The sequence below is a fragment of the Aotus nancymaae genome, unplaced genomic scaffold (genome assembly GCF_030222135.1).
Source record: "Aotus nancymaae isolate 86718 unplaced genomic scaffold, 86718_ANA_hifiasm-v0.15.2.pri h1tg000033l, whole genome shotgun sequence".
In the NCBI taxonomy this organism is placed as follows: domain Eukaryota; kingdom Metazoa; phylum Chordata; class Mammalia; order Primates; family Aotidae; genus Aotus; species Aotus nancymaae.
Window position 1 is genome coordinate 66,138,793 of NW_026988447.1, and position 22,448 is coordinate 66,161,240.

A 22,448-nucleotide genomic window follows, 5' to 3' on the forward strand; every position below is an offset into this window, starting at 1 on the left:
GGTTCTGTTTATGTGGTGAATTACATTTATAGACTTGCGTATATTGAACCAGCCTTGCATCCCCGGGATGAATCCTACTTGATCATGGTGGGTAAGCTTTTTGATGTGCTGTTGCAATCAGCTTGCCAGTATTTTATTGAAGATTTTTGCATCTATGTTCATCATGGATAGTGGCCTGTCATTTTTGTTCTTGTTGAGTCTCTGCCAGGTTTTTGTATCAGGATGATGTTGGTCTCATAAAATGATTTGGGAAGGATTCCCTCTTTTTGGATTGTTTGGAATAGTTTCAGAAGGAATGGTACCAGTTCCTCTTTGTATGTCTGGTAGAATTCGGCTGTGAACCCATCTGGACCTGGGCTTTTTTTGGGTGGTAGGCTCTCAATTGCTGCCTCGACTTCAGACCTTGTTATTAGTCTATTCAGGGTTTCAACTTCTTCCTGGTTTAGGCTTGGGAGGATGCAAGCGTCCAGGAATTTATCCATTTCTTCCAGGTTTTCTAGTTTATGTACATAGAGTTGTTTATAATAATCTCTGATGGTGGTTTGAATTTCTGTGGAATCTGTGGTGATATCCCCTTTATTGTTTTTTATTGTATCAATTTGGTTATTCTCTCTTTTCTTTTTTATTAATCTGGCTAGTGGTCTGTCTATTTTGTTGATCTTTTCAAAAAACCAGCTCCTGGATTTATTGATTTGTTGAAGGTTTTTTTGTGTCTCTATCTCCTTTAGTTCTGCTCTGATCTTAGTTATTTCTTGTCTTCTGCTAGGTTTTCAGTTTTTTCGATCTTGTTCCTCTAGCTCCTTCAATTTTGATGATAGGGTGTCAATTTTAGATCTCTCCTTTCTTCTCATGTGGGCACTTATTGCTATATATTTTCCTCTAGAGACTGCTTTAAATGTGTGCCAGAGATTCTGGTATGTGGTGTCTTCGTTCTCATTGGTTTCGAAGAACATCTTTATTTCTGCCTTCATTTCATTGTTTGTCCAGTCAACATTCAAGAGAAAGTTTTTCATTTTCCATGAAGCTGTGCGGTTCTGGATTGGTTTTTTAATTCTGAGTTCTAACTTGATTGCATTGTTGTCTGAGAGACTGTTGGTTATGATTTCTGTTCTTTTGCATTTGCTGAGGAGTGATTTACTTCCAATTATATGGTCAATTTTAGAGTAGGTGTGATGTAGTGCTGAGAAGAATGTATATTCTGTGGATTTGGGGTGGAGACATCTGCAAATGTCTATTAGGTTTGCTTGGTCCAGTTCTGAGTTCAAGTCCTGGATATCCTTGTTAATTTTCTGTCTCATTGTCTAATATTGACAATGGGGTGTTAAAGTCTCCCACTATTAATGTGTGGGAGTCTAAGTCTCTTTGTAAGTCATTAAGAACTTGCCTTATGTATCTGAGTGCTCCTGTATTAGGTGCATATATATTTAGGATCGTTAGCTCTTCTTGTTGTATTGATCCTTTTACCATTATGTAATATCTTTCTTTGTCTCTTTTGATCATTGTTGCTTTAAGGTCTCTTTTATCAGAAATGAGAATTGCCACTCCTCCTTTTTTTTCTCTCCATTTGCTTAGTAAATATTCCTCTATCCCTTTATTTTGAGCCTTTGTGTATTCTTGCATGTGAGATGGGTTTCCTGGATACAGCACACTGATGGGTTTTGGCTTTTTATCCAATTTCCAATTTGCCAGTCTGTGTCTTTTGATTGGGGCATTTAGTCCATTTACGTTTAGGGTTAATATCGTTATGTGTAAATTTGATCCTGCCATTATAATGCTAGCTGGCTGTTTTGCCTGTTTTTGATGGAAATTCTTCATTGTGTTGATGCTGTTTACCATTTGGTATGTTTTTGGAGTGGCTGGTTCTGGTTGTTCTTTTCTATGTGTAGTGCCTCTTTCAGGAGCTCTTGTAAAGCAGGCCTGGTGGTGATGAAATCTCTGAGTACTTGCTTGTTCACAAAGGATTTTATTTTTCCTTCACTTATGAAGCTTAGTTTGGCTGGATATGAAATTCTGGGTTGAAAGTTCTTTTCTTTAAGGATGTTGAATATCAGCCCCCACTCTCTTCTGGCTTGTAGGGTTTCTGCTGAGGGATCTGCTGTGAGTCTGATGGGCTTCCCTTTGTGGGTAACCTGATCTTTCTCTCTGACCGCCCTTAGCATTTTCTCCTTCATTTCAACCCTGGTAAATCTGATGATTATGTGCCTTGGGGTTGCTCTTCTTGAGGAATATCTTTGTGGTGTTCTCTGTATTTTCTGGACTTGAATATTGACCTGCCTTGCTAGGTTGGGGAACTTTTCCTGGCTAATATCCTGAAGAGTATTTTCCAGCTTGGATTCATTCTCCATCACATTCAGGCACACTTATCAAACATAGATTAGGTCTTTTCACATAGTCCCATATTTCTTGTTGACTTTGTTCATTCCTTTTTACCCTTTTTTCTCTAATCTTGTCTTCTCATTTTATTTCATTGAGTTGATCTTCGACCTCTGATATCCTTTCTTCTGCTTGTTCAATTCAGCTATTGAAACTTGTGTGTGCTTTATGAAGTTCTCGTATTGTGTTTTTCAGTTCCATCAATTCACTTATATTCCTCTCTAAGTTGTCCATTCTCGTTAGCATTTCATCAAATCTTTTTTCAAGGTTCTTAGTTTCTTTGCATTGGGTTAGAACATGTTCTTTTAGCTCTCGGAAGTTTCTTATTACCCACCTTCTGAAGCCTGATTCTGTCATTTCATCACACTCATTCTCCATCCAGTCTTGTTCCCTTGCTGGTGAGGAGTTGTGATCCCTTAAAGGAGGAGAGGTGTTCTGGTTTTGGCTGTTTTCATCCTTTTTGCACTGGTTTCTTCCCATCTTTGTGGATTCATCCACCTGTCGTCTTTGTAGTTGCTGACTTTCAGATTGGGTCTCTGAGTGGACTTCGTGTTTGTTGATGATGAAGTTATTTCTGTATCTTAGTTTTCCTTCTAACAGTCTGGCCCCTCTGCTGTAGGACTGCTGAAGTCCACTCCAGGCCCTGCTTGCCTGGGGATCACCTGCAGCAGCTGCGGAACACTAAAGGTTGCCACCACTTTCTTCTTCTGCTTTGTCCCAGAAGGATACCTGCCAAATGTCAGTCTGAGCTCTCCTTTATGAGGCGACTCTTTGGATATATGGGGGTCAGGGAGCTGCTTGAGGAGACACTCTGTCCTTTATAGTCACTCAAGTGCTGAGCTGTAAGCTCTATTGTTCATTCAGAGCTGCTGGGCAGGTACGTTTAAGTCTGCTGCAGCAGAACTCATAACCCCCTTTTTTTTCCCAGGTGTTCTGTCCCAGGGAGTTAGGGCTTTATTTATGAGTTTCTGCTGTGCTGCTGCCTTTTTTTTTTTTCAGGGCTGCCCTGCCCAGCAAGGAGTTAGCCTAGTCACTGTCTGCCTGCAGGGTCTTTGCTGAACTGGGTTGGGCTCCGCCCAGCTGCTGTGTGAACTTCCCTGCAGTTCTGTTTATATGGATTTAGTTAGGACTGCCTTGGCAATGGTGGCCTGCCTCTGTAATGATGGACTCTCTCTGTAATGGTGGGTTGCCTTGGCAATGGCAGGTTGCCTCTGCAATGGCAGACTGCCTCCGTAGTGGTGGAGTGCCTCAGTAATGGCGGACGCCCCTCTCCCACAGAGCTGGACAGTCCCAGGTTCAGCTGTGCTTGTTGTGAAACTCTCAACCCAGAGCATTTCCAATTGCTTTGTTTTTGCTTTTCTTTTTGTTTTTGTGGGGTGGGACCAGTCAGGTCTGATCACCTGGCTCCCTGTCTCAGAGCCTTTTGTTTTTTAGTTGAACGATTGGCTCTCTCCCAGGTGTTCTGGTTTCCTATTGGAAAGGCTCTGGGATCTGTGTGATTTCCTGTGCTGCGACCCACTGCACTGGCTGAAACAGCGGCTCTGAGAGTTATGGCGCTTTTTTGCCTGGGAATATCCTGGACTGGCTCCCTGTTTCAGTCCCCCTTCTTTTTTTTCAATCAGAGGAATGAACAACTCTGCCTTCCTGGAGGTTCCTGGAGCTCCCTGGAGCTCCCCTTGCTGGCTAAGAGGGAACCCAGTTCCGTTTACTCTGCATTGGGAACCGCCATGCTGGGGTGCCGGCAAAACAGCTGCGCCAGGCAAAACAGCCATGCTGGCGACCTATGGGGCTCCTCCACCTGGGAATCTCCTAGTCTGTGGGCAATAAAAATCCATCTGGAAATGTGGTGTCCACTCACCCTCTGCACCTTCACTGGGAGCTGCAATCCTGAGCTGCTCCTAACCGGCTATCTTGGAGCTCCATATCCCATTCTTTTATCTCCATTCCAACCACCATTCTTGCTTGCATGGGTTGGTGGGGCATTGTAGGCTCTCTCTGTCTTTATTTAATCTCCAGTAATTAAAATTTTTAGGGCTCTTGCCAGATGCAGTGGCTCATGCCTGTAATCCCAACACTTTGGGAGGCTGAGGCAGCTGAATCACTTAAGGTCAGGAGTTCAAGACCAGCCTGGGCAACATGGTGAAACCCTTCTCTACTAAAATTATAAAACATTAGCCATGCATGGTAATGCATGCTTGTAGTGCCAGTAACTTGGGAGGTTGAGGCAGGAGAATCACTTGAATCTAGGAGATAGAAGTTGCAGTGATCTGAAACACGCCTCTGCACTCCAGCCTGGGTGACAGAGCAAGACTTTGTCTCAAAAAAAAAAAAGTTTTGGGGCTCTGACTACAAAGTGTTCCTGAGAAGAGTGTTTGAAACCTTTTATATTCTAAATTATACCAGCTAAAAGGTTTTATGCACACTTATTTATTTATTTGATTGACAAAGTAATAACTGGTAGAGCCTAAGATTATTAATTTATCTTTTTTAAAGGAGCTGTGAAGAACATTTAATATTTTTTCTTGTAATAAACACAGACTGTCATTGGATAGGTTCTAGAATTGCAAAGATAATTGTAATTAATGATACATGTAGGTTTACCCCATCAAGTTAGATAAATATTTCTATATAAGTAAAATACTACTATTCTATATAGAAAGTTCTATATAACACAAACACATGCAGAGGAGTTTTATATATATTGTTGATTTTCAAGTTATTTCTTACTTCTTTGGATTGGGGTTCTTAAATTGTTAGGATTGAGCTTATGTTAATACTCTGGCCTCTTTATGAAAACAATTATTTGAGACTAGAAACAGTATTAGGTATAGCAATCTTAAAAATTGTTGAGTTACTAGGTAGTAGATTCTAAGTGATTGTCATGTTTTAAATTCTCAAACCTCACTAAAATTGGTACCATTATTTTCATCTGTATTATTTTCATCTGTAATACCCTTGAGAAAATTATGGCTCAGAGACATCACTTACCAATAATCACAGAGCCAGCAGGTGTTGGGGCTGAGATTCCAACCCAGGTCATCCATGTCTAGGGCCTGGGCCAGTACCCATGACACTGACTCTCCAGTTATGGAAACCATGTCTCATGCTGGAGGTATAAACAGATGTTAAACAATGGTTAGACTACACTGAAATTTTAACTGAAACCCATTAAAGCTCATTGACATTACTCGTTTTATTTTTCTTTCCTGGGCAGAGTGTGGTGGCCAATTGAAAGCAGAATCAAAACCCAGAGATCTGTATTCACATGCTCAGTTTGGTGATAACAACTACCCAGGACAGGTTGACTGTGAATGGCTGTTAGTATCAGAACGGGGCTCTCGACTTGAATTATCCTTCCAGACGTTTGAAGTGGAAGAAGAAGCAGACTGTGGCTATGACTATGTGGAGCTCTTTGATGGTTTCGATTCAACAGCTGTGGGACTTGGTCGATTTTGTGGATCTGGGGTAAATATACCACCAATAGGCTACCCTAGACATGATTAAAGATGCCTATTGATTTGTGATTGATACTTGTAACATTTACAAATTGGCAGTGTTTTTGCAAAAAAAAAAGTGACATCATATTATAAATGACTTGACAAAATATAACATGTCTCTATCCTTATCACTTCACTTCTAATGATTTCGGCTGAATAATATCAGATGAAACAGATGAAATCAGTAGGTATAATTTCTTGTCACTTTTCCATGTTCTAACTTCTTACTATGTAATAAATATTTAAATACTTAATCTAAAAGCAATATATTTACATATACACCATTGACAATTCTGTCATGTTTCTGAATTAAAGCATAAAGGAAAAAATAGTATGCACATCATTCTAATTCACATTCTCTCTTCAACAAATATATTTGGTGGCAGTAGCAGGGTCAGCCACTGGTGTGTGTACACAGGCAGTGCTACAGGGAATTGTTCCATTGCAGAGTGTCACTTCTGCAGATGTAGAGCACCAGGTACAGGCCAGAAGAGATCACCATGCAAAATAAGGAAAAGAAAGACTTAAGGCTTTCTTAATGCTTTTCCCCCAGGACTCACTCCATTAATATTTATATATTTATAGACTTCTCAATACATATTTTGTCCTGAAGATATTAGTCTCAGTTTTTCAAATGTCTACCAGTAGCTATTGCTTAAGTAATACTATTGAACTCTTGTGCAAATGACAACTGAAATGAAACAAAATGCTTCTTGGTTCTTAGATTATTAAAACACAAAATAATGGAAGATTTGGATTCTGGAAGTGGCTCTGCTTCAGAACAGCTTCTGAAACACATTTACAGAGAGTGTAAAGAGATACACTCTCTGAAGCTCACATTATTGATTTGTAAATCAAGAGAACTTGGCTTAAAAGTTTAGAAAATAACACTGAAATTCTAGAGAGAAAAGTGTCCGGAACATAGAAACAGTAATGTGTGTTCAAAGCCCAACTACATCATTGACTAGCCGCATGAACTCTCGCAGGTCACTTTCTTCTCTGAATCCCATTTTCTCCTCTGTAACATGAAGAAGTTGATTATACCTACTCTCCAATGTTGTTGGGAAGATTAAATTATATTCCAAAGAAACGTATGCCCAAACACACATTACACTGAAGAAAAAGTGATTTTGTTCTATTGCTTGTTTACTTGTTTGTTTGTTTGTTTGTTTTTTCAGCCACCAGAAGAGATTTATTCAATTGGAGATGCAGTTTTAATTCATTTTCACACTGATGACACAATCAACAAGAAGGGATTTCATATAAGATACAAAAGCATAAGATATCCGGATACCACACATACCAAAAAATAGCACCAAAACCTCTGTCAGAACATAAAGGAATGTGCATAATGGAAAGAAGACATATTTTTTTTAAAAACTGAAGATACTGGCATAAATGTTTTATATAAAGAGTTTGAACAAAAAATCCCTGTAAGACCAAAATTATCTTTGTACTAAAAGAGAAGTTTGCAGTGAATCCTGATCAGCATTGCAAGGATATTTGAACTCCACGCTTAATGGTATTAATAAAACTGATGAAAGGGCATCACGTATGACAAGGAAACTCTACAAGCTTTTGTTCATGGCATGAAATAGATGCCTCACAATTCAGACAGTTCAATTCAGGAGCTGTGACCCTGCAGAGTTCTTTTGACAATTTGTCAAGATTTGGGGATATAAAGTGATCTTGCAAATCAGAAACTGGAAAACACTATTTTGGTTGTCTTACGATAATTGCTTTGACTTTTATCTTGGATATAGTGTAAACCAGATCCATATAAGGTGTTGGGAAATGGGAGTCTTTTGAGTATGATTTGTACTTTCCATGTGTATGTGTGTGTCTGGTGTTTGGAAACTGGAATATGTCAGCTTCATTATTTCCACTTGCAGGCCAGCTTAACCTCTTTGAAACACAAATGATCTTGAGGCCACTTTAGTGTAGTTACATTTGATGAGTTTGAAATGTCAGTAGTGTCTATTCTAGACACCAGTTCTTTAAGTCTTGGAAAATGCCCAGTGAATTGGTGAATTCAGTTCTTTTTTTTGGAAGTGCTGCCTTTTCACACCAAATCCAAGAAGCCTATGATGTCTTATGAACCTTATGGGAAAACTCTGAAGAGGTGTGAAGAGGATTCCTCTGAATGACGTCTAGATGGTTCACTACTCAAGTTACTGCTGCTGCTATTGTCTTTCCTTTGTTGTTGATCTGTTATTGTTGTAGCTATTATTGTTGATGTTGTCATGGTTAATCTATTTTTTAAAAATGAAATGAAACAGAAGTAGGCTTTGTGACAACTGTAAGATTGCTTTCGCTTTTCTCTTCCTGGGATATAGTTTTTCAAAATGCAATACTGGGAAAAAAAAAAAAAGATTTGTTTCTGAAAGACTTCTTATGGTGCTATTCCATAAACATTTTTTTTGATCAAGTTTTTGACCTTTGAGCCAACCACCTGTAGACTACGAATGTCTCCCTATGGCTAGTGGCATTTGAAGACTGAAGACTTCTTCAATATATCAAGAGTATATCATTGCAAGGGCAGCACTTGTCCTGTGGAACACCTACATATAATGCCTTAGAATTCTTGCACATGACCATACAGATCCTCCTACACATGAACATAATAGTGTTCATTGGAACATTGAAATGTTGAACATAATAGTGTATGTTATTTAACAGCTCTGTGGAGAAAATCCATTTCCATGACTGAAGCATTAGATATAAATATGATGACCTGCTTTTCTTTTGTACAAAACGTAATTTTAGGATGAATTTTCTGCTTTAAAGGCATATGTGTTTTAAAATTAATGTATGTAGATGTGTGATTGTCTGAGCGAGTGAAACTACAAGTGGTGAAAAACGATAGGGGTTGAAAAGTTAAAATTTATGTGCCAAGTTCTACAAGAATTCTATTTGAAGTAGCACCTTCCTTAGGTTTCATGGACAAATAATGGGAACTTTTAATTATGATCAGGCTCTTTCCTTTAGAGAAACTCCATTTTGATGTCAATATAGATTACTGTATGAAGTAGCTTTGTTTCTGTTATCTGTCCATGAGCATACGACTTTTAATACAATTGGGTATATTCTTTCAGTTTTACAAAATTATACACACAAATATAGCTTATCTGTTTTTTTTTTCTTAAATTGTTGCCCTTAAAAATTTTCTTGCATATGAATTGTAAAATGTAAATACATTTTTGAAACCAATGTTTTGATCTTATTGAATGTTACTTTGAAAATGTATAACTATTGCCTGCAATTTAGATGAGCCTTTTAGTAGGGCCAATTTATTCCAGTAACTTCTTTCATATTTGCTCACTAATCTCCAGTTAGCCAAAATATGCCAGGAATGGGAAAAAGAGGAGAAAAAAGCATTAACATTTACACCTATACTGTTTTATACTACTCCTACCCCTGTGCTAGGAATGTGCACTCTCCCTTTTTAAACTCCATGCTACACTTTGAGGACTGTCATAATGTTCTCATTTTGTAGTTCAGAAAGTGAGGCTCAAAGAATTTATGTAACAAAGTCACAGTGTAAAGTTAGATGTTGAAATCTAGTTTGTCTTACATAAAAGTTTCTGCTTGTTCTACAAAATGAAGTAGAATCAATCTTGACCTATATAAATAGTAGATTTTCTTATGGTGAAACTTTCCCACATAAAGTAAATTTTAGGGGTGAATTACAGTAAAACTTTCAGGATTAGCATTTTGTTCTTTTCAAGAACAGCATGAAAATTAGAATATCAATGGTAGCTATCTTTAGGAATCAGAATTAGTACTAGAAATTTTAAAAACAAACTATAGTTTGGAGTTAGTATGAGCCTTTTGTGAAAATAAATATATTAAATTATTTTGCCTAGGGGAAAATGTCTTGCTCTATATTAAGAAATATTCTGGATATTCTGATTGACATCTTATTAGGCCACAGTGAGCTGTGCTCAGCATGGTTGAGAAATTAGGTATTTAGAAGGCATATAGAGATATTGTCATAAGTAGGTCTTCAATGTGAACATGAATTTTTATTGTATCTTATGTCAGATAACAGTTTGCTACATATTATTTTTATATTAATTCAACATTTGCCTTAAATATGGTGTTAAATGAAAATACAGACAGCTTCATTGTTGTTTTGTTAATAATTGTTAGTTACTATTCCAGGCATTTTATTAAATTAATTTTGTAAATTATTTTCCACCCCTACATCAGTATATTGGTTGTGCTTTATGTTTGCCAAAGTTCTAACTCCCATATTGCCTTCTCTGACTATATACAAAAAAAAAAAAACAACAACAACACTGTTCTAACTTGATGTTATTAAATTTCTTTTTTAAAGTCAATTTTGAAAATAACTGTAGTTTATTAAGGAGATCATGACTTAACATAAATGGACAAAATAGCTTTTAAAAAGAAATGGATGAAAAGCAATTGGGTTTCCAAAGCCCTCAAGTATCCGATTCCTATATTGGCTGGATTTTTGCTCTCTAGGACTAATTTTAACATGTCATAGTATGAGATTCAAATTCTGTTTAACTTTATTTTCAAATATCATAAGTCTGTTTTATTTGGTTTGTAATACTGCTGTATTTTTGGTGGTAAGCTTCAAATACTGCTGTATTTTTGGTTGTAAGCTTCAAATGTCAGATTTTGTTCTCTCATAGAAAAATCTCTAAAAGCATCAAATGACTAATTTTATTTTTATATGTTTAAAATTTATTTTTTAAAAGAAACATTCAATTACATGTAGATTAAACCTGTGTGTCATTATAAATTACTTAAAACAGTTATCAAACATTTGGAAACTATTATTTACTAATAAGAACAAGACTTGCCTTATGGAAAATCGTTGGTGCCACTCATTAAATCAGGCATGGAAGGAGGAAAGCAGGAAATATAATTGCCTCCTAAATATATATAATTCGAATTGCAGTAATGCTTTCTATTTTACAACAATGAAGGTGTAATAAGAATTTATTGGCCAGGTGCAGTGGCTCACAATGGTAATCCCAGCACTTTGTGAGGCCAAGGTGGGTGGTTCACCTGATGTTAGGAGTTTGAGTACAGCCTGACCAACCTGGAGAAACCCCATCTCTTCTAACAATACAAAATTAGCTGGGCGTGGTGGCACATGCCTGTAATCTGAGTTACTTGGGAGGCTGTGGCAGGAGAATCTCTTGAACCCAGGAGGTGGAAGTTGCAGTGCACAGAGATCACACCATTGCATTCAAGCCTGGGCAACAGGAGCAAAACCCTGTCTCAAAAAAAAAAAAAAAAAAAAAAAAAACCTTTTCAAAAAGAGGAAAAAGGTGGCCTGTGGAATGAATTGAAAGTTTTTATGCTTCAATGCATGATCATTGATTTCCAATGAGTATTTAGCTTTTGGTCTTTTATATTATTATAAAACTGAGAAACTTTGTCATTAGCTTAGGAAGCAAATAGTGGAAAGGCTGGCTCTGATATTTTGTGAAATAGTAGTCATCTCCAGATTTTCTTCTGACGTCTACTTTTTTCACTGTCCTGTTTCCAACCTGCCTAACTTTCTCTCAGTCCAATATATTGAACCTGAATCCAAGCTGGTCACATGACTCTAGTTCCAACCATGGCACCCTACTGCAAGTATCCATTCAGGATTAATAGAAAGGAATTAATGGGGCTCTGAGCATATTTCACTATGTATAACCTCCAATGTTCTAAGCGGCAAATGAATACAATGAACTTCTAACTTCAAAAAACTCGTAGTTGGTAATATATCTATATAAAAAGCAGTTGGAAAGAAACCTATTAAGCCATATGCAGATTGAGGGTCTTAGAAGGTCCTATCATCAGGACATGTTTTACTTATTGCCAGGTTGGAGGTATATGAGTAAATATTCAAATTGCTTCTGTTGTTATATTTCTATATGAATACAAGCTAATGGCTTCACCAGTCCCTCTGACCTTACTTTGTTCTGTCTGTCTGTTTTGCCCTTATATCTAGAAAATTAATTATGTAACATTTTATTTTTGCTCAGCTATCAAATTTTCAGAGCATATTTGCATCTGAAAACAAATAGCAACAAAGGTTATTAAACCGATTTACACTATTTTAAACATGTGCTCAATGCTTTAGTGTATTTTGCAAATTACGTATTTAAAAACAGATTCAATGGTGCTTCTTCTATTGAATAATATATGATTATATTAGCCACAATATTTAATTCTACAATAAATCTAAGAAAGAAAAAAATTGCCTTACCATTCAAAAGTTGGGTTAGGTTTTTTTCTTTGAAGAGCAATTGTAAAAATTTACCTAAATACAGTATATTTCCATCAAAATGTAAAAATGCATCTATATTATCATGTAATATTTTTATGTTAGGGTTAGTACCTCACAAAAGTAATAGTTGATGTTGAAAACGCAGTGATGATGTCACTGTGGTAATAGGTGTGTAAGAGGAATTACTTTAAGGAATGACATTAAGAAGATTTAAACAAAAAGATTAACCAGAAAGGACAAAGTGAAATGATTATAGATAATAAACCTTTGATATGTAAAACTCCCCTAAAAATTATTTAGCGGACATTCCTGAAGGGGCTGAAATTGAGACTTAAAAGTAAATTGTAGGAAAAATTTCCTCAGGAATCATATTTTTCATTGTTTCTTTATGAAATATTTCTTTATGAAAAATGTTTTCATAAGGTTTCAAACTTTATACTACTACATGCATATGTGTCTAATCTCTATTTTTATCCATTTTTAAGTATTTAGGTTTAAGTGAAGCTTTATTTTCATGTGTTTTCTAAGTGCAACCTTATTTTCCTTGGAAATTTTTTGTGTTTCCTAAATGCATATTAGTTGTGTTTGAATTCCCTGGGATTAAAGGGCTGCTCATAATAAGTTTTGTCATTTTCAAAAAAAAATGCATAGTACAACAGTGTATTTTACTCACTCATTTATTCTATGTATTCGCTGAACAAATATTTGCTTAATGCCTGCTAAAATGCATAGTACTCTGCTAAAAGTACAATGAATTGAAGATAAAAAAGAAAAAAAAAATCAATATTTGCTCTCATGAAGTTTAAACTGTAGTTAAAGAGATAAGCATTAATTTAAAGCAACCCCCCAAAGTTGAAATTTCAATAATAATATGTACATGTGGATTCTACGACCACTTGGGGGCATTTTGCCAAATTATGTAGTTTATATTTTGAGACTAGCATTAACATAACATCCTTAGTTCTGCATTTGAGCATTAAAAAAATTCAGTTGTCCTATAAAGGTTTTTTTTTTTTTTTTTTTTTGGATGTGTCACTTTTTTAAAATTTATCAACTATTCAATCTCAGGATGGGCAACTGGGGCTTTCTGTAAACAATACGTTTTACAAAAAAAGCTACCTAATAGTAGCACCGGTAGCACCTGATAAATTGTAGTTCAAAATATGAAACACATTGAAACATTTTTAAACTGTTATTTATCTCCAATCAATGCTGACCTAACTGGTGGAAAAAAGAAAGTTTTCCCTAATAGTGTGGTTGCAGGACAGTAAAATTCCTCACTGTCTCACAATTTGCTTCCCTTTCAAGTCAACAAGTAATTTTTTTAAAGGTGAGTAAAGTCCCTAGAATGCTCAGCTCTCTCAAGAGCATGCATACACATGCACGCATGTGCGCACGCACACACACACACACACATAGTGTGTATATATACAAAAGCACTTTGGAGACACATACCTGCAACCTAGGCAACATATTATGCACAGTGAAAACACTTCATAGAATATGATGCAACAATTTAGAAAAATCTATAGAAAGTTCAGCTAAGACAGTTTACAATAGCAAAGACGTGGAACCAACCCAAATGCCCATTGATGATAGACTGGACAGGAAAAATGTGGCACATATACACCATGGAATATTATGCAGCCATAAAAAACGAGGAGTTTGCATCCTTTGTAGGGACATGGATGAACCTGGAAACCATCATTCTCAGCAAACTGACACAAGAACACAAAACCAAACACCACATGTTCTCACTCATAGGAGGGTGTTGAACAAGGAGAACACATGGACACAGGGAGGGGAGCACTATACACGGGGGTCTGTTGGGGGGGAGTGGGGGGGACAGCGGGGGGTGGGGAGTTGGGGAGGGATAGCATGGGGAGAAATACCAGATGTAGGTGAGGGGGACGGAGGCAGCAAATCACACTGCCACATGTGCACCTATGCAACAACCTTGCATGTTTTTCACATGTACCCCAAAACCTAAAATGCAATTAAAAAAAAAAAAAAAAGAAAGTTCAGCTAAGAGTAATCCCAAATAATAAGCAATAGAATTAGACTCTTAAGAATTTTAAATGCTGGAATGATCAAATGTAGAGTAAAAAGAAAAGTATATTAAAATGATTAAGGAAAGGAAATGGAAATATGGGGAAAAGCTACAGACACTATTGAAATACTGCATAGATTTTGAAAACAATAAATTAAACTTGCAGAAATGAAAAAATACAGTAATTCAAATAAAAAATGTAGACAATATGTTTGATATGATTTATGAAGTGGAAGCACATATGAATCACAGAACACAACAGAGAGACAGATGAAAAAATATATTTTAAGAGACATGAGAAGTAGATGTGAATGTTCAATATATATTATTAGGAGTTATAGAGGAAGACAATATAGAGAATGGAGGCGAATAAAACATTGAATATAAATATCTGTAATGCCCCTGGACTTTTGGGAGACATGTATCCTTACATTTAGGGAACACAAAAAATTTCCAAGGAAAATACTTAAAAGTAGTCAAAGAAAAAGATTATCAAGGAGGAGATACTTTTAGAAATATAGCAGACTTTCCAATATTAAGACAGAATATAGTGAAATCAAGTCTTCAAGAAATCGAGAATCAATAATTGTCAACCTTAATTTTTACACCCTGTAAAATACCACTTACAAATAGGAACTAAATTAAGCCAATTTTTTATTAGTAGAGACCAAGAGTTTGTCACTAAAGGATCTTCATTTCAAAAACAACTAAGGGATGTTCTTCCAAAAGAAAAGATGAAAACTGTAATGCAAATGATATACAAGAAGGAATGGTTATTAAAGAATTGGTGATTATGCGTTAATTTAAAATATTTACTATTATAAAATAATGTTAATTATCTTATAATTAATGTTATTATAATATTAATGAATAATTTGAAAAGAAAGTAGAAGTAAATATAAAAAAAATATCATGTACAACTGGAGAGGATAACTGAAGTTTAAAAGTTCTAAGGTCCTTGTCGTGTTTGAGAAGAGGATTACTTTAATATTTTGTTAAACATTCAGGGTAAAATGATAGTCTAACCAAAAGAAGAGAAGTAGGATATATAACTTCTAAACCAGTAGAGAGAGAAAAATAGTATAAAAATAATAAATCTTAAGGATTGTGTCTAAAGGAGGTTAAAAGACACAGAAAAAGAAATATGAACAGCACAAAATAAGGTGGTAAAAAGATAGTAGTAATATTTAAAATGTAAAATACATCTTCCAGGCAGTTTTCTAAGTGTCTGAGGCATTAATCCATTTAATTCTCACAGGTATGTGAGTTAGAATTTATTGTCCCCATTTTATGTGTGAGGAAATAAAAAATATACTAGTAATTGTAATAAATGTAAGTACACTAAAATTTCCAATTTAAGGAAGGATATTCAGATTGGATTAAAGTGTCATCTATAAGCTTTTAGAAAAGATGCTTGTAAAAGAGTATGAAAAAAGTTGAAAATGAAAAAATAATATTGGGTAGAGTTTAAGCTAATGATAGTTGAGTTTCTTTTAGGCATAAGAGTCTATTTGGAATAAAATTAGCAACTCCAGTGATTAAAAAAAAATGTATCTAGAACTTTTAAAACAAATTTGATGAATGTAAATCTAGAGCCTCAAAACACATACAATTATCAAAATCATAAAAATGTAACTTATGATGATAATGGGAAGATATTAAGATCTTCGTAAGAGAGATAGTATGATATAAGGTATTTGCAAGACATATATCTGGCAAAGGATTAGAAACCAGATTATTTTTAAAATCCTCAAATCCAATAAGATGCAAACAACCCAATCAATCAGGAATTGGCAGTCTACATCTCGTGAGTCAAATTCAGCTCACTGCCTATTTACATCCAGTCCACAACCTAAGAATGATACATCGATGATAGACTGGACAGGGAAAATGTGGCACATATACACCATGGAATACTATGCAGCCACAAAAAACGATGAGTTCATGTCCTTTGTAGGGACATGGATGAACCTGGAAACCATCATTCTCAGCAAACTGACACAGGAACAGAAAATCAAACACCGCATGTTCTCACTCATAGGTGGGTGTTGAACAATGAGAACACATGGACACAGGCAGGGGAGCATCACACACTGGGGTCTGTAGGGGGGAAATAGGGGAGGGACAGTGGGGGGTGGGGAGTTGGGGAGAGATAGCATGGGGAGAAATGCCAGATATAGGTGATGGGGAGGAAGGCAGCAAATCACACTGTCATGTGTGTACCTATGCAACAATCTTGCATGTTCTTCACATGTACCCCAAAACCTAAAATGCAATAAAAAAATGACTGTTAGCCCTTTGGCAAGAAAAGTTAAGACTTGAAGACTTCATCTGTTGGGCTATAAATTCTAAAGTGCCACTTGGTCCTTTACAGAAGAAGATAGGCAACCCATGTAATCGATAAATGTGCAAAGGATACACACAAGCAATTCACAGAAGAGGAAAGCAGAATATTAAAAAACAGATGAAAACATATTTGATATTGCTATTTTTTGGAAAATTCGAATTTAAAGACTAGTATACTATCTTATATTCATTGCATTAGTAACTAAAGACTTAAACACTATGTTTGCAAGGATGTGTAACAGGAATTTTACACACTGCTGACAGAAATGTAACCAGTAATGCATCCAGAATGCAAATATTTTGGATAACGATTTGACTCTATCTAATAGTTGCAGATGTTCTTTTTCATTGACCATAAATTTAAGTCATGAGTTCATATAGAAAACTCTTGTGCATTGAGCTGGTTTTAGGAAGTCACCAGAGCTCCAGTAGCTGGGCTGCAGGGAAGCTGTGCAGGCTTCCATAGACTACTGAGAGAAGCACACCGGAACTAGAATGAGGAATCCCTTTCTCTAGCAACATCCTCTGTATTGATGCAGCTTCATATCAGAAGAGCAAAAGACAATTGTTCAAAAGCACTAGCTCCATTTTCTACAGCAGGCAATGAAAAACATATTTAGAATTGAGAGGCAGTAAATCGACGATTGGCACATATAATATGGCATATTAGAATATAAATATACATTATGTATTTATGATCTTTACACAATTCTAATAAATCCACAATCAAAAGAATTAAATATTTGGCTATATTTGGAAACAAAAAGTGTATATGTACCATAAGTTATGCAAAAATAAAATTGCCAGTTAGACATGCCAATCTCCTCCTTTTCTTTCTCCTTTTCCCCCTTTAGCTTCTTTACAACATGACCTATGATTTTTTTAAAAACATGTTTTCAAGGGATTTTAAAATAAATTATTATAGCTCACACATATGTAGATTTTAAATTGAGGTTCAGCATTTATAGAGTGTTGTGAGATAATTATTATTATTCCAATATTACAGATGGGAGTCTTGAACATAAAATAAATAACTTCCAAGATCACTTGGTGTCTGTGATGAAGAGAATCCCTTTAAAGTGGGGTAGATCTATAAATTATATTTAAATTTAAAAAGTAATCATAAATTCAGATTTTCATTTTGCTCTTTATATAGTTTATAAATTTTGAATGCTAGTATGTTCAAAGTTGTCTCACTTAAAAGCAAGGAAAGCCATTGGCTTTCCCATTAAGAACGTGATTTCATGCCATTTGATCAAATTTTGTTGATTTCTCTTTAGAGTTATAATAGAGTAGCTTGCCTGAAACTAATATATTCCATCAAGAATAAACAGAAAAGAAAATAATTTTATGTTTACGGCATCCTCAAGTTTCCAACAGAGCCAGGACTCGAGGGATCAAATGCTCAGATAGAAAGGAACCTGTTAAAAATGAAGCTACATTTTTAAACAATTATTTTTTGAAAAAATTATAAGCAATTCATATCCTAAAGGCACTGTCATATATTAGAAGACAAAGGACAACAAATGATGCAGTTATTAAGGAACAAAAAAGTGATAGGAAAACCTGATAATTTTCAGTGGAAGATAATTGTCAATAAATACAGTTAACAACTCAAATGGGAATCCAGAAGTAAAAATGTATTTGAGTTGTTTTTAGTTTTAGCTTTCTACAAAGGATCGTCCTAACGTCAATGAACATTATTAAACTGACATTTTCCTCCTGTTTTTTCTATTCTATTAATTTTAATGAAATCAAGAGTGTACTTAAATATGAGAAAAATGTTCCAAATACCAGATATTATAAAACATTTCTGTTAGCATGTTATTATAAAGCTAATATGTGGCTGAGTGCGGTGGCTTACGCCTATAATCCCAGGACTTTGGGAAGTCAAGGTGGGCGGATCACGAGGTCAGGAGTTCGTGATCATCCTGACCAACATGGTGGGACCTCGTCTCTACTAAAAGTACAAAAATTAGCTGGGTGTACTGTAATCCCAGCTGCTCGAGAAGTTGAGGCAGGGGATTCGCTTGTGCTCGAGAGGCCAGGGTTGCTGTGAGCTGAGATCCGCACTCCAGCCTGGTGGCAGAGTCAGACTCCGCCTAAAAAAAAAAAAATTGCATTTTATGCCTCAGTTTCCTTTAAGTAATTCTATGGAGAAAGGCAAGGTAAATTAATTTAGTACTATATTGTGCTTCAAATATATAGCTTTTGTTATAAGATAATATGCTTTAGAAAGCACCACAATAGAGGTTTTGAAAATTATTGAGTGCACCTCAAATTACTTTTCATGCTGATTTTATTCTGATGTTGATATTTTTTCTGTGCAATGTTTTGAGATCCTCAAAAGCAAGAAGCAGATGCTATTTATTTTTTTCTGTACTTACACACAACTGCACACTAAAAAGACCTCCTATATGTATTGGTTAAATTGAATTGAATTGAAATGGGATTGAATTAAACTAAATTGAACTAATCTGATGTGCTAAAAATTGTATCATTCAAAAAATGAGTACTTGTCATTTAAGATCTGGGATATTTTCGGAGGAACACTGATACGAAGTTAAACCATACAACTGATGCAGAAAGAGTTTATCATTTATAATAATGAAGATAAAATATGTATCCTTCTTTCTTCATAAATATGTTTAGTTTAGTCATATTTACAGAACTGTGAAATTACTTTTTTAGAATAAAAAAGAGATTTCTCTCTGTCTCTCTCGGATTTGTCTCATCTGTATTTGGGTTAAGATGCTAAGATCATTTTATAGCAACTCTAATAAATTAGATTTTCAGTAATAAGAAAAACTTATATTTCAATTTTTAAGCAAACATTTTTTCTTAACTACCTTAAGCTACCTATATGAAAAGATAGGTTATCTTTTAATCCCTTAAAAAGACTAGCTTATCAACATATAATTTAATTGTAAGAGATGTTTGTTTAATAAAGAAGAATGATGCTAAAGTTAAAACATTTAATTATTGAAGTAAACATATTTTATTTCCACTTAATAATTTGTTTTTCCAAAATGATACTTTTTGGTTCTTTTAAAATTTCTGAAAAGAATGAAAAGGATGTCAGTATAACAGGTAACCTTGCAAATTTAAAGAGATAGAAAGTCTGAAACGAAGAGAAATTCCGTTTTTATTCTACTGAATCTTTAGCAAATCTGAACCTACTTAATCGTAGACTAAGAGCTATTAAATACCTCTATTCATCTGAAATAAATAATATTGGATGAATTCTTGCTTTTGTGGAGGCAAATGAAAATACTAAGAATTAAAATTTTGTCTAGAGGTGGAGAACTATGACAGAAAAAAAAGGAAGCAATTAATACACTTTTTAGTGCTACCAAGTGTTATTAATTAACCAAATTAATTGTATGTTAGAGTATTACATAAAGGTGACCACGCATAAGTCTATTATAAAAATACAAACAGATATTGTGTATCTTTTTTGAGAAATGTCTACACAGGCCCTTTTCTCATTTCCTAATCAAATTATATTTTCTTCTATAGAGTTGATTTAGTTTCTTACATATTTTGGATATTAACTCATTATCAGATATATGACTTACAAATATTTTCTACCAATCCATAGGTTGTTTCATCAATCTTTCAGTTGTTTCCTTTGTTGTTCAGAAGCTTTTAATTTTAGTTTAATTCCATTTGCCCATTTTTGCTTTTGCTGCCCGTGGTTTTCATATCAAATCTAAAAAAATCATTACCCAGACCAACATTGTGTAGTTTCTCACCTATGTTTTTGTTTTAGCAGTTTTATAGTTTCAGGCCTTACATTTACATCTTTAATCCTTTTTGAGTTGATTTTTGTATAGGTTGTGAAATAAGGGTCTAATTTTGTTTTTCTGCATGTAGATAACCACTTTTCCCAATACTTTGTATTGAGAGACTCTCCTTTTTCCTTTATCTATTCTTGGCACCTTTGTTGAAAATCAGTTGATGGTATACATGTGTGGGTTAATTTCTCAGCTTTCTATTTTTGGGCTCATGAATCCATTTTAATGTTAGTATGATGCTGTTTAAATTACTATTGCTTTGCAATATAGTTTGGAATCAGGTAATGTGATGCTCACTGCTTTGCTTTTTTTTTCTCTTGTTTATGATTGCCTTGGCTATTTGAGTTTCTTTTTCAGAAAGTTTGTTGTTACTGTGTAGAAATGCTAATTTTTTGTGCTGATTTCTTTATCTTGGAAATTTACCATATTTAGTTCTAACAGGTTTTTGGTGACATCTTTAGGGTTTTCTCTATCTAAGATTATATCATTAGCAAACGGGAACAGTTTCACATCTTCCTTTCCTATATGGATGCTTTTATTTCTTTCTATTGCCTATTTACTCTGGCACAAATTTCAAATATTATGTTGAATAGAAGTAGTGAGGGTAGGCCTCCTTGTCTTGCTCCAGATCTTATAGGAGAGAGTTTTAATTTTTCCTTATGGAGTATAATACTAGTTGTGGCCTTATAAAAAATGACCCTTATTGGATTGATGTACATTTTTTCCTAATTTATTGAGATATCACTAATAATTAGGAAAATGCAAATTAAAATCATGCTGAGATAATACCTTTTATCTGTCAGAATGGTGATTATCAAAAAGACAAGTGATAAGAAGTGCTGGAAGGGATGCGGAGGAAAAAATACCCTTATGCACTGTTGCTGGGAATGTAAATCAGTACAGTCATTATGGAAAACTATATGGAGGTACTGTAACAACTAAAAATGGACTTACCACACGACTCAGTCATCCCACTTTTGGGTATTTACCCAAAATACTTGAAATCAGTATGTCAAAGAGATATGTGTTCTCTCATATTTATTCCAGCACTATTCAGAATAGCCAAGTTATGAAATCTACCTAAGTGTTCATCAACAGATGATTGGATAAGGAAACTATGGTATATACACACAATGGAATAGAAGTCAGCCTTATAAAAGAAGTTTTCTCATTTGTGACATGAATAAAATCAGAGAATATTATACCAAGTGACATAAACCAGGCAAAGAAAGACAAACACCATATATTATCACTTATATGTGGAATCTAAAAAATGTCAAACTAAAAAAAAAAAATAGCATGTTGGTTACCAGAGGCTGGAGTGGGATGAGGTGGACAGAATGCAAAGATTGTGATCCAAGAGTACAAAATCTCAGTTATTCAGAAGAAATCATTTTTTTTTTCTTTGAGATATATGGCACATAATGGTATACATAGTAAAGAGTAAAATAAGGTACATTTCAAAATTGTTAAGGGAGAAAATTTCAAATACTACCACCAGGAAAAAATAAAAACATTGAGGTAATGGATATGTGAATTAGCTTGATTTAATTGTCTGTACATCATATTCATAAATCAACATGTTTGTGCCCCATAAATATATATAGCTATAATCTGTCAGTTTACAATAAAAAAGTATAAATTTTTAAAATCCACCTGATCAGACCAAGCCCAGGTAAAGTAAATGCCTTATCACACCACGCCTAAATAAGCCCAATGCCTAGCTATAGCCCTTCAGGTGATTTCCCTACTTTGCTTTTGTTTCTGGACTATCAAAGCTTGCTGCTCACACTGCCGAACAGAGCTCTCAAAGCTCTCCTGGTTCTTGGTGCTGCCCAATTCATGAACTGTCCCTTGCTTGAATAAACTCTATTAAAATTAAAAATAAATAGATATGGGAAAAAAACTCAATAGATATAAGACCTGCTTTTTATAAGCATGAAAAACATGAGTCTGAGTTCAGCATAATAATTAGAAGCTACATTGGATATTTTAAGCAAAAATAGAGTTAATTCATGTAGTTGTGAGAAGAGTGGCAGGGGCACTAGTATTGTCTCTCTGAGATCACAAAAGTAACCTACTAGAGAATTGCTACCTGTGGTACAGTCTGACAGGCAGAAACTCGG

At 34.9% G+C, this 22,448-nt stretch overlaps 1 protein-coding gene across 6 annotated transcripts in view; it reads left to right on the forward strand.

The window, feature by feature from the left end:
• The window catches only part of LOC135277808 (tolloid-like protein 1), a 261,404-nt gene extending 250,785 nt beyond the window's left edge, over positions 1–10,619 (forward strand). For all 6 annotated transcript variants that reach the window (XM_064384065.1, XM_064384068.1, XM_064384069.1 and 3 more), the window contains 2 exons: positions 5,588–5,838; positions 7,049–10,619. In XM_064384065.1, the coding sequence (XP_064240135.1) occupies positions 5,588–5,838; positions 7,049–7,183 (386 nt within the window). In that variant the 3' untranslated portion in view covers positions 7,184–10,619. The remainder of the gene's footprint in view (positions 1–5,587; positions 5,839–7,048) is intronic.
• Positions 10,620–22,448: the final 11,829 nt, after the last annotated feature.